The 15,777-nt window shown below is 43.8% G+C and overlaps 2 protein-coding genes across 4 annotated transcripts in view; one reads left to right on the top strand and one right to left on the bottom strand.

Moving 5' to 3' along the window:
* Positions 1-7,819, bottom strand: part of SLC51B (solute carrier family 51 beta subunit) — an 18,808-nt gene extending 10,989 nt beyond the window's left edge. Inside the window, exons 1-2 of one of the 3 annotated variants that reach the window (XR_005862754.2) lie at positions 7,697-7,819; positions 4,140-4,263 (exon numbers count right to left, since the gene is read on the bottom strand). The gene's annotated coding sequence lies outside the window, so the exon portion shown is untranslated. Of the gene's footprint in view, positions 1-4,139; positions 4,264-4,355 lie in introns of those variants that run through there. The other 2 variants (XR_005862753.2, XM_046899179.1) reach the window with 2 other exon arrangements.
* A 176-nt stretch (positions 7,820-7,995) lies between these two features.
* MTFMT (mitochondrial methionyl-tRNA formyltransferase) lies at positions 7,996-13,291 on the top strand. The gene is made up of 9 exons (XM_413901.8): positions 7,996-8,592; positions 8,989-9,201; positions 9,580-9,702; positions 10,589-10,691; positions 11,262-11,337; positions 11,479-11,570; positions 11,747-11,828; positions 12,465-12,547; positions 12,838-13,291. Exons 1-9 carry the CDS (start codon positions 8,300-8,302, stop codon positions 13,036-13,038), a joined length of 1,266 nt encoding a protein of 421 aa, XP_413901.4. The 5' UTR covers positions 7,996-8,299; the 3' UTR covers positions 13,039-13,291.
* Positions 13,292-15,777: the final 2,486 nt, after the last annotated feature.

The following is a 15,777-nucleotide window of genomic DNA, read 5'->3' on the forward strand; positions in this document are numbered from 1 at the left end:
ATGCTCATTGCCCTCTCCCATTCCCCAGCGATTCATGCGCACCGGACCTATGGGCAGTACTGACCTGCTTTCTCCTCACACACACTCCTCTCTGCAGCACTTTGCCATTGAGCCTTGAGACCTCTCACATTATCGATGCGACTCCTTTCTTGCTCGCCACCAGGTAGCCCTGGCTGCTGCCCAGAGGAGAGAGCAGCAAATTTGAGCAGTCCCAGCCCATGAAGCCACAACTGTCACAGGACTTGTCTGCACTCTGTTGGCTTCCACCACTAAGAGGCAGCTCTGCGTGCCATGATTCCTCAAAGATCTCCTTGCCAAAACCAGTCCTGGAAATCTGATGCTGAATTCAGTCCGACAGCAATAAATTCCCATCTGTTGGGCTTGCTTGTAAACACTGCTTGATTTTAGCATTCTGGCAGTCAGAAAGCTTCAGTGTCTGCAAAGAAATCAGAATATAAGTGTGGACACCCAATCGCAATTTGAGTGTTAATCCTCGTGACAGTCAGGTGTCTTCCTTGTGCAAAGAGGCTGCAATACTGCTGTGAGCAAGGCCTAGGTGCAACCTTCCCCGTGGCTAAGCCGCCAGCTGCTCATGGTGTATTGTGAGGAAAAGGGCCCATGTCCTGGAGATGGAAAGGACTTATTTCCAGACAGCTGAGGTCCATATATGCATGCCTCTGCCTGATACTAACATGCACTCTCAAAGAGGTGTTTGCCCTCAGCCAGTGAGGCATTTGTAAGGTCATACAACAATTCTGGAAACACTAGTACCTGTGTCCTCCAGCTCCTGTGAGCCTGCCCTGCGCACACATCATGCTGTAACCTCTGCTGAGCCTGGAGCGGGTAAGTCCATAAAGAGGCACAGCCCTAGCAATGTAACCTACTTCACCCACACCAGTGTCCTCTAAGCCAAGACTCTACCTTTGCAGCGGAAAATGAGATTTCCAGAGTAACTTCATATTTTCTGTGCAGCTGGGGATGGATCACTGACTTTGCCAGTGTTTTCTTCAGTGGTGCATATGCCTGGGAAGAGAAAGGCAAGAGGTGAGGTTCTGTCACACGAGCCCTGGAAGCTACATGAGTTACTGCGCATAGGGAGTGCAGACAGTGGCCATCGTGTTTCTCTTCCGGTGTCTACAGAAGATGAGACAAAAGTACAAGTAGAAATGATGATCTTTTTAAACAAATCTGTTCTCATAAGGTGCGGAGATGAGGCACAGAAGGCTCAGCTTCAAGAGGATAACAGCCTGCTTGCCACTGAGGCAAAGTATCTCCCATTCATCCGGGAAGCAGAAAGCAATTCCTTGACTTTAGTCCCTCATTTGTCAATGGCATTAGTCCAGGTTTCATAGCTGCTTGTCCAATTCAGTTCTTCAGCCTCCCTAGAGGGCCCTGATCTGAGCAAAAGACTTTCAGTCTCCCTATCCCCATCCCACCCAGCCTGACTGCGTCTCTGCCACCTCCCAGTCCATGAGGCAGGCAGGGACTGTGTGAGCTTGGGCAGTTTTGTCCACACAGCCCATAAAAGCACAGCATGAGTGCAGCCAGCACTACCACAGATACTGCCTGGGAAACGATGACTGCCAAGGGAAGGAATGGAGTTGAGGCAAGGAAAACTGTTCATTCTAAGTTCTCTTGAGACCAGAAATTTTGAATCTACTCAGCCCACTGCTCACCACAAGGCAGTAGAGACACTGCCACCACTCACTGGCTTTTATCTGAATTGTCATCCACTCATAGGTGAATGACACACTGGCCCCATGGTGATTAATTATTAGACGAAGGCTGACTTTAGTGGCTGTCAGTACTCACAACTTTTAATTGCATTTGTAGCGTGGCCAGGGCTGTCTGAAGGCTGTTCCTGGAAGTTACTCAAAAGCACGTTCCACTCGCAGTTTGTGTCAGCAACGCTCCCGCTGACTCCTTGGGCAAGCATTTGTCCTGCCGGTTATAGACCTAATGATTGCTCCTATATCACCCCCCACTCTCAATGTCTTCGCATTCAAAGTCCACAGTTTTAGCCAATCATGCATGCAGACTTGCTCCTGCTGCCAGAAAATCTCCTGTTAGCGATGCTTTTAGGACAGGACTGTGAAATATACCACGTGGTCTGCTTTGATCTTACATTTCAGAATATACAAATAAAACTGCTTGCGGCAGTTAGATATGCCAATACTTCATGGTGCAGGTAAGCTTTAGCTATTCAATAGCTCACTCTCCAGAAAGGAGGAAATGGAGTGCTGGTGCCAATGGAACTTATAAGTCTGCTACACCCTTATAAGAAATGCCACCTGAATGTGTTGAATCTTGCTGTGTCAAGGCTTCTGTCTAATCATTTGCCTGAGCAAGAATTTTTACATGCTTGTTGCTGATTTTCTCCTGAGGTGTTCCTCACTTGAGAGACACTTCTGAGCAGCTGCACAGCAGGGACACTCCAGAAGAAGACTGCTGACAGTAGCCTCTTGGGAAGATGGGTATTTATCTTGTATTAGCAGACAATAGGTAAAGCCTTTTAAGGAACTCCTGTTATTGTAAGGATCTTTTACCTCCACACTGAACTGACCAAACTAGTTTGGAAGTTTTGTTCACCAAAGCTACAAAACAAAGTGCTCTCAGGTCTGTATCCACTCCAAGGGAGACCTCCCTCAAGACTGTCAATCCTCCACGTGTGGCTGACCAGTGGGATCCAGAAACTATCTGCACCACCAGTTTACCCAGTAAGGACCAAGCGAGCCCCACATCAGGAATGAACACACTCTGAAGAGTTTGGATCTCCTCCAAATCATCCCTCCACCTTCCCCTGAGGAGCTGCTTTGTACTGCCCCTCCATGTGTCCAGCTCAGGTGAGCACTGCATCACAAACAAGGTGAGAGAGCGTTAGGTGATGCCTTCCCCATTGCTCCCCTGTCCTGTGTCTCAGCAGTTGCTCTGGCTGCTGCTGGATGGGGACAAGCCCTTAGATACAGGCCTTAGTATCGAAGCTGTGGAATTTGATCACTCAGCATCTGATGACAGAAGGTGCTTCCCAGCTTTGGTACAACATGGGAAACACAATGAAATGAGAGGCAGCACATTCATTTTGAGCATGTGTGGAAGGAGGCAGAAGGAACAAACAGGCCAGCACCTATCAAGGAAGCATTCTGCCTGTGCTGCTCTGATTTATGTTCATGCCTGAACAATCTCATCTTTGTTTTCATTTGGAAATGGCATTTTCACATTGACCTGCAAAATGTGTATGCTGCATGTACTTGCTGAACAAGGAGTCACTCACCAATGCCATCCAAATCCTCTTGCTCAAAACTAGGATTTCTGAACTTTGGTGGCATTTTATGAAACCTCAAGAAAACTGATCTTGTTCCACATATGCTGGGGAACCACTGTGTGCTTTCTATGTTGGTCCTTCTCAGGCTAGCCTTTGGTTGCTTATCAAGCCAGATATTTCCCTCACTTTGCAAATGACAAGTCCTCAGAGACTCACTGTAGTGAGATAAGATGGAACACAAAAACATCTGGAAAGACCCATCCCATTCATTCTCCCTGCTCAATGTTCACTACACATGATAAGACAATGTGCTTGTCACATCCCAGACTCTGTAGAACACTCTCCTCTTGTCATCTAGAACCCTTTCTCTGCTGGTTGTCTTAACTGATCATGTTAAGCTGTGTCAGTTATTCCAAATATATTACCCAAGCGGGACGCCCTGTCTTTGGGATTCATACAGGGTATACAGTGTCACACCATGAAGAAACGAATGGATGAGTCTGTATATACAAAGGTACATTGAGAGCTGATTTGTTCACTTAAAGAACACAAGAAAAATGTTTAGTATTTAAAACATAGAGACAAGAAGGCAGACTTACTATTTTTCAAGCTTTGAAAAGTCAAAAGGTAAAGAGCAAATCTGAGTTACAGTACATTTTCCCTTTAAGTGCTTTCAGGGCTGTTCATATGCAGGAGTTATCCCAGCCACCTTTCCCTTGCCTTCAGTCTCTTCTTAAATGAGACATGCAGCCTTTACTTAAAATTGAGAATCTTAGCTTTCTAACCAAAATAAACAAATGAACTTTCAAGGAACAATAGCTGTAAATGAACCCACAGGCGAGAGCACCAGAATGGCAGTTAATCCCAGCTAACTCACCATGTCTTCAAGCCCCACAGTGTGAAGATGTCTCCCCGAGTGCCCGTCAGCTCCTTCCTACAAGCGCCCAGGTCCTGTCCTCTCGGAGTGCTACGCGCTGTGATTCATTCTGCTTCTGAGTCACCTGTGAAGGGAGATCCAACAGATGAGATTCGTCCCAATCCCTGAAAAAACACACCTCTTTAGTGGGGCCATGCACAGCACAGGGTGAATGACCTTTCCCCAAAGATGAGCTGTCGGGAACTTTCAGTTTATTTGCTCAGGCTATTGGCATAATCAGTATTAAAAGAGCACGCTGAGTAAATGACGCTGCAATCGGTTACCCTGGGGTTAAAAAAGTGATACTGTTCGTTCTGCTGGCTCAGCCCTAGTTGCATCAGAGGAATGTGTCCTGATAAATCAGATATTAGGCTTCCTTTTTTTTTTTTTTTTTTTTTTTTTAAGCAAATGGTCATTCTGAGGCTCTCAGAGCATCTTAGATATACCAACTGGTTTTACAGGCAAGAGATTGTGCCACCCTTGTTTACAGGCACTGGTAAGTGAGTTAGTAAAGTCAACAGGCTGCTAAGAGGCTTTGCAGCCTGACAAGGCTGATGTGTAGCATTTCACAGTGCCGGCCACATCTGGGAAGGATGATTCCTTTTCAACACAGCCTTACTGCACCGCGTGACCTGTGGATGGAGCTGCATATGGCACACCAAGCTTTGCGCACACAGCTGGCACTGCTTAGTTAAAGCTTAATGGGAGATGGGCACAGTCTCCATATGCTCGTCCTGTCCTGGTTGTTTTCCAGCCTGGAACAAAGCATCTTTGGCACTGCAGCCCTGTTCCAGAGTGATTAATCTTTTGAATCCCACTCAACATCTGAACTGAGAGTTTCCTCTGGCTGCCCCTGTGAAACTTCATCCTGCAGACATGCATCTCCCAGAGGGAGATGGTTCTGCTGTTCAGTGTCAGTCCTGGCAGGGCTCGGGTCAGAGCTCTCACTCAGAACCATGTTCTCATGGGAAACGAGATCTCCCTTCCGCAGAGGGAGACAGGTCAGGGCAGGATGTCACACCATGCTGTAAAATCATCCTCTTGTTCCTCCTCATTTTCAGGGTGGACTGTTTAAAAAACGCCTTCACGCTAGGAGAGGTGTTTCCGTAGCATCCCTGTGAGCCTTTAATTAATGCCAGGCCCACAGTGACAAGCCAGCAAGTGGTCCCACAAATGACACAACCAAACTCCCTCGCACACATTCAAAAATGTGCAAGGTAAGAGGTGCCCAATAGCTCATCTTGCACAGAGAGACCCCTGATGCCCTGCTGTACTGCTTCTCCAAACCTAACAGCCAGAGTGGGGTGGCATGGGACAGTGAAACGTATCAGTGTAGCAGGAAAGCAGCTCCTGTTTCAAACCCTTGTCCGCCACAAAAAGAGGCAGAATGTAGGCTCATAGACAAGGTGCCTTTAGGACTTAGCACACTGAACATGGAAATAAAACCAGTTCCCCTATGGTTACAGCAGGCTCTTGTTCCTAGTAATCCTCCGGGGAGGCACTCAGAAGCAATCTCTTCAGCAGTGAGGTGTTTTATTTCATGCTTCCCATTGACAACACTGGCACTCTAATGGGAGATATCTATTTACTTCTGTGGAGACTCTTTCAGTGTCTTTGGCAAGGAAGCAAAGTGTAGATAGGACATTGATTTGTGTTCTGCTTCCTCATTGGATTTGTCTTCACTCCTCTTAAGAAGAGCTCATCTGACCTTGATGTATTAATTTTGCTTATCTTTTTTGAACCCTTCTGTGGTCTTTGACCTGAAATGCCTGGTTACAGAATAACTAAATGTTTAGGGCTTTTTTTTTTCCCCCCATGTAAAAAAAAAGCAGAGTTCAAATCCAGCCAGAAAGCAAGATTTGCAAGCTGTTATTTTTTTTTTTTTTCACAAAACATCAGGTCATTGCTTTCATTCTGCTATAAAAATTCACATTCAGATAATTGTCAGTTAAAACTTCATGTACACTGTGGGCAAGGCATAAAGTAGACTGAATTACACATTTATATTAGAGCTGAGGATGGATTACTTGGGAGTAAGTATATTGAAGTGAATTTAAGTCCACTTCATAAACGTATTTCAAATGAAACATTAATTATTTCCACGAGTACATCTGGCAAAAACTCAGCATGGACTTGCACTATGGTCCAAGAGCTTTAACTACTGTCCAAAACTGAGAATACTTCTCCAAGGTTTAAGCTCCTTGACAGGCAGAAAGCGAAGCTCCTTACACACTACAGATGTGCCATAGGCACTGCCAGCACCAACTGTGCTGGGATCCAACAGCAAGAACTAACACTGAGTTTGAACTGCTTCTGGGAACCTTGAATATTCTCAGATTCTGAGATAATTTACATGGTCAGATTACACACTGTGTGGAACACTGCTTCCTCTGCTGTGGAGCCTGATACCAGTGGGGGCCTGATAATATTTTTTGTAATCTCACAGTTATTGTGCAACAACTAATTGTTCCTTGTTTACCAGCCTCATATTATTTATGGTCAGGTTGCTAGACTGCCTCTTTCCTACATATTTTCCAAGCAGAAATACTCTGGTTGCTTTAATCTCTTCTTGGACAGATGCCATTCCTTCATCCTTGTTACCCTCTTGTTTATCTTTGTCACCATTTTTCACGATGTTCTTTCATCCGTACACCCTGAGGAGCTGGCTGGAATTGCAGAGGCCCAAATGTGACCCTGAAGAAATGTGAAACTGAGGATTTTTAACGGGCTCCACAAGTAACAGAGAATTCCACAACTAACACAGAATTAAGCTTTCTGGAGCACACACATTTCATGTGTTGATGCTCAACTAGAAAATTATTTCTCTATTCGCTACTTTCATTTTGTCAGGGTGCATAACTGATGCTGTTAGGATCACTTGGCTTCTTTTTACTTTTCTCCTGTACACTTTCTCATTAATTCTCCTCTGCTTCTACCAATGGAGATGGAGGCATCTTCTATGCCACAGTGAAAAATAACACCCTCACAATGGACAAATATGAAAGAGAGAGTAAAACCACACAGCACCATGCTATGTGGCACAAAATCTCATTTTCCCTAATGATCCTTCCCTGGTGAACCGTTTCTGCCATCACCTGCCCTCTATTTCCACATCTTCTTTCTTTTTTCCCTGGCATATATAAATTATTTCCAGGTTCTCATGTGCTCTATTTTAGAAATTCCTAGTGTCAAAGACACTGGGATGTATCGTGATTGAGATGTACAAGGAATTTGGGATGCAATATGCATTAAATGAAGTTCAACATGAGTAAACCACCATCCTAAGTGGGGAAAGAATGTTCTCAGCAAAATGATACAATATTTTTGTTCTTATGTTATGGGAGAAGACAGTTCTTTAAGCAATTATCCTGACCACGTGGTTTACAAAGAAAACATTCTTCAAACTATAATCACTGTTAGAACAAAGTTGAGCAGAGCAGGACACAGCCATTAGCTTATTGAACACTGCGCTGGAGACAGGGGAAAACAGTGGCTGCAGTGTCAACACCCCTTCCTACCCCACACATTATCTTTGCACTGGGGCCGAGCAGCCAATACACAGTCAGCACTGCCAGGGGGGCATTGCCCCTGCAGCACACGGACTGACAGACAGGCTACTTTCCCCCCGCCCCCAAAATGGCGGCCCCGCCCTAAAATGGCGGCCCCGCCCCAAAGTGGCGGCTTCCGCCTTAAAATGGCGGTTCCGCCCTAAAATGGCGGCTCCGCCCACAAAGTGGCGGCTCCGCCTTAAAATGGCGGCTCCACCCTAAAATGGCGGCTCCGCCCACAAAATGGCGTCTCCGCCTTAAAGTGGCGGCTCCACCCTAAAATGGCGGCTCCGCCCACAAAATGGCGGCTCCACCCTAAAATGGCGGCTCCGCCCTCAAAATGGCGGCACCGCCCACAAAAATGGCGGCTCCGCCCTAAAATGGCGGCTCCGCCCTAAAATGGCAGCACCGCCCACAAAATGGCGGCTCCGCCTTAAAATGGCGGCTCCGCCCTAAGATGGCGGCTCCGCCCACAAAATGGCGGCCCCACCCTAAAATGGCGGCTCCGCCCCAAAATGGCGGGTAACCCTAAAATGGCGGCTCCGCCCACAAAATGGCGGCTCCGCCCACAAAATGGCGGCTCCGCCCACAAAATGGTTGTTCCGCCCTCAAAATGGCGGCTCCGCCCACAAAATGGCGGCCATGCCCACCCCACCCCTGAGGGATGGGGCGCTGACTGCTCTCTGGCGTAATCTCTTTGCGCCGGACGTGCCGCCATGCGGGGGGCGGTTGCTCCGTGCTTGGCGCGAGGGGCTGAAGGCGACGGGCAGCGGAGTGGGCTCTCGGCGGCAGCCGCCATGGCGGGTGTTGTTCTTTGGCACCGACCGCTTCGCTGTTGCTACTTTACGCGCCTTGCAGGCTGCCAGGTACTGCTTGGAAGGCTAGACAGAGAGTATTGGGAGGTCGGGCCGTTGATGAAGTGGGCTTTGGAGTCTTCTGGGCGAGGACAGGGCCCAGGGATGAGCGTAGGTGTCGGTATGGAAAGGGAGGGCAGCGGCTGTGCTTTGTGGCTGAGACCGTGGGATCACGAGTGGGTCAGTGGCGAGGAAGCAAGCTACAGAGAGCCAAGAAAATTGATAAGGGGGTCTGGGATTTAAAAGGGGTTGAGGAGAGGGTTGGGCTGAGAGTCTGAGGGCTATCTGGAGGATGGAGTGCAGGGAGGCAGGCGATATAGGAGGGAGCACGGTGAGGGTGGGGGGTCAGCAGTCTTTGACTCTCCTTAGCTCTGCCTGCACGAGTTCTCCATTCTTTTCCCACCTTAGGGAGCCCAACAGGGGCATGCTTGTGTCCAGGTTGGAGGTGGTGACGCTGCCCTCCCACCTGCCCATAGAGCTGCCTGTGAAGAGCTGTGCCCGTGAGCTCCAGCTGCCTGTGCATGAGTGGCCGCAGACGGGGCCTGTGGGACATTTTGATGTTGGTGTGGTGGCATCATTTGGACGTCTCTTGAGCGAGGACCTTATTCTGCAGTTCCCATAGTAAGTGAGTTGACATCGACTGCTACTTTCTTAGCTAAATGGGCTCTGCTTTTGACTGTCATTGCATTCTATGCCTGTGACTTATAGCTGGCGAGCTAGTCTTCCCTGAAGTTATCTGCTTATCTGAGTCTTTCTGTCATTGTAAGGCTCTTTATCATGTTGATAGAGATCTATGCAAACATTCAGCATAACCAGTTCCTTTATTTCTACTTTCGTGTTTACTAGGAAGTTGAAGATTACATAGTGTGAATTTTCCTTTAAGTGTGTATTTAAATCTCAGAAATTCTGAGCAGGTAATTCCTGAAGTAGTTCCAATGTACTGTTGCACACACGTTTACGTAAATTTCAGTTACTGTTCCTACTCAAAATTCATTTCAGTGGCGTGCTGAACGTCCATCCCAGCTGCCTCCCACGGTGGCGTGGTCCTGCACCGATAGTCCACACAGTACTTCATGGTGACAAAGTGACTGGGGTAACAGTTATGGAAATAAGACCGAAGAGGTGTGTTCTCAAAACAACTCACTGCTGCTCTGTGTAATTACTGGTTGTTGTTTATGTTTTTGCTTTTAATGCTTGTTTAATAGTAAAATTTGAAGCACTTAGAATATGAGACTTGCCACAAATTTAGCGTATGTTATTTGTACTCTAGGCTGCTGTGATGATTATTTAGCTTTTTAATGTTTTAAAAGCTAGTCTTTATTGGTGGAATTGTTCTATAGTCATGACAGTCAGAATGCTATATTTCTTGTATTAATTGCTTCTCGGTAATCTTTAAATGTGTGGATTAATGTTGAAATCATTACATACATTTAAAGAATTGCAGTAATGATCCCAACTCTGTTCTTTAATTTTTAGTGTTATTACAGAGAACGGACAGATCAAATGGTCAGTGCAGATAGATTGATAGGTTTGATATGACAGAACAGAAAAGAATAGGCTTTCAGTCTTCAGAGCTGTCCACAACCTACTCTAAGAGAGGGCAAGAAACAGCTTGAGAAAAAGAGGGATAATCTACTTTAGCTTCAGCAAAAGTTCTGGCTTAGATGGCTTGTGAAAACACATCATAGTTTGGTCTTTGTTAGTTGATTGTCTTGATAACAGAACTCAGGAAAGTATGGAAAAAATCCTTCTGAATATTTCAGGTTGTTTCTTCTGAAGTCTTGTATTTCTGAACTGTAAATTGTGTGTTACTGAAACTTGAGTCTTGCTTGCTAAGATGATTCCCATTTTCCCTGTTCCATCATATGAACCAATGTTTAAAATTTCAGTTTTGTTATTTAAAAGAAAAAAGTAGTAACTGAGTTAATGTATTTAATGTACAGTTTTGAACTGTTAGCTGAACCAAAGTTTTTCCTCCTGTAAGCTTGTATGTTTTCTGCTTTTGTAGGTTCGATGTAGGTCCAATTATTAAGCAAGAAGAGTGTCCTGTTCCTCCTCAATGTACAACAAAGGAGTTGGAAGTGATATTAGCAGAGATGGGTGCAAACATGGTAAAGTCACACAAGCTACTATTGCTTCTGATCAGTACCTTGCTCTCAACATGTGAGCTATTCTTTGTAATCTTGTTCTGAGTTGGCTACAATTGTTAGGAGGAGAATGATCCGAAGTTTAGTGTTGGTGAGCATTATCTCTCACTGAGGAAAACTTAAGTGGTGTGTGATAAGCTGTTGGTGTTGGTCCCTGTGCATTGCTATTCTGTTTGTAGTCAGTGAAGAACTCGCTTGTTTTGTGTGGAAACAGTGCAACTGCTTCATTGGTGAAGAGAATGTTTGCTTGTTGATCTTAAAAATCAGCTTTCAGCCTGTTCTAGGGTTAACATCGTAGAGCAGATCATCCAGGAAAGAGTACTTGTTTTTTTTTTTAATGGTGAGACACAGTCTGTGCTGAGTCTGTGTATATGATATACTCAGAAGGTTTATAGTGACCAAATTTTCTAAAACCTGTGGGAAAGGTTGATGGATGAAAAATGAAGTGCTGCATTTATATGTATTGAATTTAGTCTTCCTTTCAGTAAACATACTCAGATTTCCCAATGTTCTTTGCTAACATTTATTTTGCAGCTGCTGTCAGTTTTAAAAAACTTGCCTGAAAGCTTAGCAAATAAAAAAGAGCAACCAAAAGAAGGAGTAACATTTGGTACGTGCACTTTTTTTTTTATAATGCAACTTTATTTTTTCTCTTATTGTTTAGATACCTTTTTCAGTCTGATCTCCCTGCTGCTGCCTCTGGCTTAAAATCAGATATTAATTATTCTCTCTTTCTTTTTTTTTCTTCTAGCTCCTAAAATATCTGTAGCTAAGAGTTGTATAAATTGGGAAGAACAAACAGCTGCACAAATAATTCAGCTGCATCGTGCCATAGGAAGTATGGTAAGGGTAGATTTTCTAACTCTTTTCTGTCCTCCAGCAGAGGATGTGTAGCATAAAGGGAGGGAAAGGGGGAAAAAAAAAACAAACAGAAAGCAAACAACAACAACAAAAAAACCTAAACAGATGCCTAGAAATCATGAAAATTGTCTCAGTGTGTTAACTGCTTCTGTTTCCAGTTTCCTTTGCAGACGCTTTGGAAGGGCACTACTGTTAAACTTCTGGATTTTGTGGAAGTGGATAGTATCCTTGGTTCTGCTGGTATGTGCTCTTAAATTAATCTGCTAAGTAAAGTTCTTGTGTGTTTGTAAGCATTGACTTGAAGATTGTACACAATTGTGCTAAAAAGGTACTGCTTTCTGAAACTCTGGTATAACTAAAGCAGTCTAATGTGTTCAAAAGTGTATTGAATTTCTGTGTCCAAAGGTGAGCATGATATGTATTCTAGGGTTGTTCCTGCTTTGTGATGGCTATGAGAGAGCAGCAGGCATAGTTCTGTAAATCCTGAGATTTGATGATTTTAATTCTGTAATGAGTTGAGAGATTCTCTTGTAATGCTGTTGCCTCATGATTTCCCAAGAGCAAAGCTAGATCTGTGTGTCATCACTTCAACAATTTTCTGCAGTCACCTGTGATTCTGAGAGCTTTGCATGCTCTGAGTACTGTACTGAAGTGTGCAGGCCTTAATGGCTGCTTGTGGGTGAGGTAGGGGGCAGTGCTAGAAAGTGGCTGTTCCAATTCTTTCCTGCTTATTTGAGTATAATAAAACATAAAATATGATAAAATATTATTGAGCAAAATAGTAACACAAAGTAGTTATATTTCAGAGGCAGAAGTGTTTAAAACTTCTTTTGCTTGTTTGCGTAAAAATGCAAAGCAATCTTGTTTTGCTTCTAGATCAAGTATTAAGTGATCATGGAGCTGTTCCTGGCTCACTGCTCTACCATAAAATGTCCCAAACGCTGATAGCTCGTTGCAAGGTAGGCTTCTTTTTTTGTATTCATTGCTCTAAAGATGAGGTTTTCAGTATCTGTGTTACTCAACATCCATCTTAATTGTCCATTGTTATTCACTGACCTAGTTTAGATCAGCATCAGTCTTCTTACTTGATACCTCAAAGAGCTTTTTATTTGCAGTAACAGACTTTTCATTTGCAAGTGGGAATTCTGACTCCAAGCATGTGCTTTGTGGTACAGAACATGTTTAGTAAGTCAACCTAATATTTAAAACATGGAAGAAATTTATTGCCATTCTTTGTTTTTTTTTCTAGGAGGGCTGGGTTGGAATCAAAACAGTGGTATTAAAGAAGAAGCTTACAGCAGTTGACTTCTACAATGGGTATATGCACTCTTGGTTCCAGCAGAACTCGAGAACAGTTCATCAGGAATGCAGGTTTCAAACGCTCAAACTTAACGCAGTGAAAAAGACTCTGAAAGAGAGGGAAGTATTGTTGCAGGATATAGAGCGATAGATGCATTTTTCCACATCTTAAAGTATATCTGTAAGTTAATATGAAATATTTCAATGCCAAACAATAACACTGGACTTGGTTAAGAGTTTTCCTTCCCAGAGTGCCTGACAATAAGGTCATGCATTCTGTTCTCATCTTGGATTTCTGACGAGGATAATTTCTTTTACCCCATTAAGGAAGAGAATCTCTGTGTACACCAAGGGCAGTGAATAAATCTGTTTCCAATGCTGGTAATAAATCTATTTTTATATAATGTTTTCAATTTTTTTCTTGGACTTTCAGTATAACGTCCTCCAAGCTTAAGCTGTGCTCAGTTGCTTCAATCTAGAAACATCCCCTTGCTTCTCTGTAATTCATATGTAGTTTCAGAAAAGCAAGGCAAAAGCCTGTAACACTTTAAGGAGAGCAACAAAATAAAGATCAGACAGGTGATAGGAGCTGCTGTAGCATTATTTGCTCAGTATATCCCTTCTTTTTTTCTGAATGCTATTGCAATAAAAGCAGAGTCACTAAAGCTATTCAGACCTAGTGAGGCACTGTTCTGCTAGCTTCTTATTTACAGCATTTGCACAGAAATTTTGTAAGCTTTAAAGAAAAACAGAAATGCAAGCCACATCCTCTTCCACCTGTCCCTTTGACTCTTCTGGGTTTTCTGACCATTCATGCCTTTACAAGCAGTTGTGGCAGAATGTTAAAGCTAAAGTTGTGTGTTGACACTTACGTCAAGGTGACAGGAACACGACATGCTTGAATGTGACTCACTGAATGAGAGCAAAATCTAAAAAAAAAAAAAAAAGTGTTATATAACGTGGATTCAGATGTCTCTGAAGAAGCATCTGTGAAAGCGGATGCTGCAGTACTTTTCTTCCACTGCCATTGGTCCAACAATGTCTCTGTCTATGACACATTGTCTAGAACATGTGATCCTCCAAGAAATCCATGCCTGTGAATGCAAGGCAAAAGCTGCAAGCAGCAGTGAGGTAGAAGTTAGGCTTCTGTGGAGAATTCCTTTGTCTCTTCTTGCAGCCTCCAGCGTGCAGTTTGTGCTGCAGACTTTTTAAAACTGCTGACAAAATTCTTTGCAAGTTCTTTTAACTTAAGTGCCTTTGCTTTTCTTTTTTCTATGGCATCATAGTAGCAAAGAACTGTGTAGGGATCCTAGATAAACATCCTCTGAAATTACTTCAGAATTTACCAAAGATGCTATTCTATTCTTCTGCTGTGTTTAAATTATTCAGAGAGCAAACCCCTTTGGTCAGAGCATAGCACTGCTAACTGATGTGAGCAAAGCAGCGTTCCTGCTGGGTGGCATTATTGCTGGTAGCTGCAATACCGACTTCCAACTGGCAGTGTCTGCATTAAACGTTGGCATCAACAAGAATCCGTGGGGCAATTTGCACATCTCCTACTGACAGTTTGAGATTATGCCTTATGTGATATGTATTGCTGTTAGTCGGTGGTGGTGGTGTTGATGATTTCGGTTCAGAAGCATAGCGTAGCAGTTTCCTTCTGTCTCACAGGGAGTTTGAAGAGGCATGCACTCAGACACCCAGTAGGTGGTGCTCACTGCATCACTTTTAGGGGAAGAACAAGGTCAGCAGGCAGAAGATCTTGAAAAATCTGGTTCAGGATGTCTTCAATTATGTTTAATACCAAATAATGTCTAAACTGTGCAGTGGCCAGAATTCCTATTTTTTTTAAGTTAATCTGCTCAAAATTTCTTTCTATACAAGAGCTTATCAAAGGTTACACAGTTTGCTGTAGCTTAGCTGTTGGTTGTCCTAGCTTTAAATATGCACAACTTTCCCCAGTTGTTTTATGGAGAAATTATGCTTAATTTATTTCTTTTATGGAGGAAATCTTTGACATGCTATTTTTGACATGGTGGAGAAGCTTTAAAAGGAATTGGAGTTCCCCAGGCAGCTCTTAGCCAAAATGTTTCTTTGGAAATTTCTCCTTCACCTGACTCTGTAGGGATTTAACCCAGAAGGTAATGAAAATCTGATTATTTTTGCAGATCAGGCAAAACAAAAATGGGCCATTCACTGATGAGGTGTGGAATGGCGTGTCAAGGTTGACTCTGGAACAAGACATGGTGATCCAATCCCCAGGACTACTGTTTTGCTCAAGCACAGCCACCCTAGCAATTGGAAAGTGATACTAGCGAAATAAAACAGCTGTCCTCTTGGAGAGAGGAAACACAGCAGAGGTATTCATAGACCCAGCATCCACTAGGGCTCAGTTCAAGATCACCGAAGCCAAATTACTGGTAGAACTGCAAAACCTTTGGATACCAGAAGGGCTCTGGTGTTCAACAGGGATGATTTCATCGTGCATTTCAAGTAAATGTTACAGGGAGTGATATTTTCTATTATGCTGATGACTAGCAGTTGGTTGCATCTGTTCTATTATCAAAGCTTACCAGTCCCTCCGCTTCCTAGGAAACCTCATTATTCCTGTTTTCTACTGAATACAAATAAGTAGTGTAGGTGATTAATCACAGGAATACTTTAGGCTTTTAGAGAAGTTGTTTGGGGAAATCAATGAATAATACAAAGGTTGAATTTAGATGAGAATATCTCTACTTGTGTTTATCCTCACTGCTGACAGCCTGATAGCTTCTGGGAGGTACTATTTTTCCTTTCTTGAAAACAAGAGGAGAGAGAGGTCATCGGGGTTGGAAACCAGGTGACCTTAATGGAAGCTTCTTTGCCATTAGCTCCAGCCTACGGATGTTTG

The sequence above is a fragment of the Gallus gallus genome, chromosome 10 (assembly GCF_016699485.2).
Source record: "Gallus gallus isolate bGalGal1 chromosome 10, bGalGal1.mat.broiler.GRCg7b, whole genome shotgun sequence".
NCBI lineage: Eukaryota > Metazoa > Chordata > Aves > Galliformes > Phasianidae > Gallus > Gallus gallus.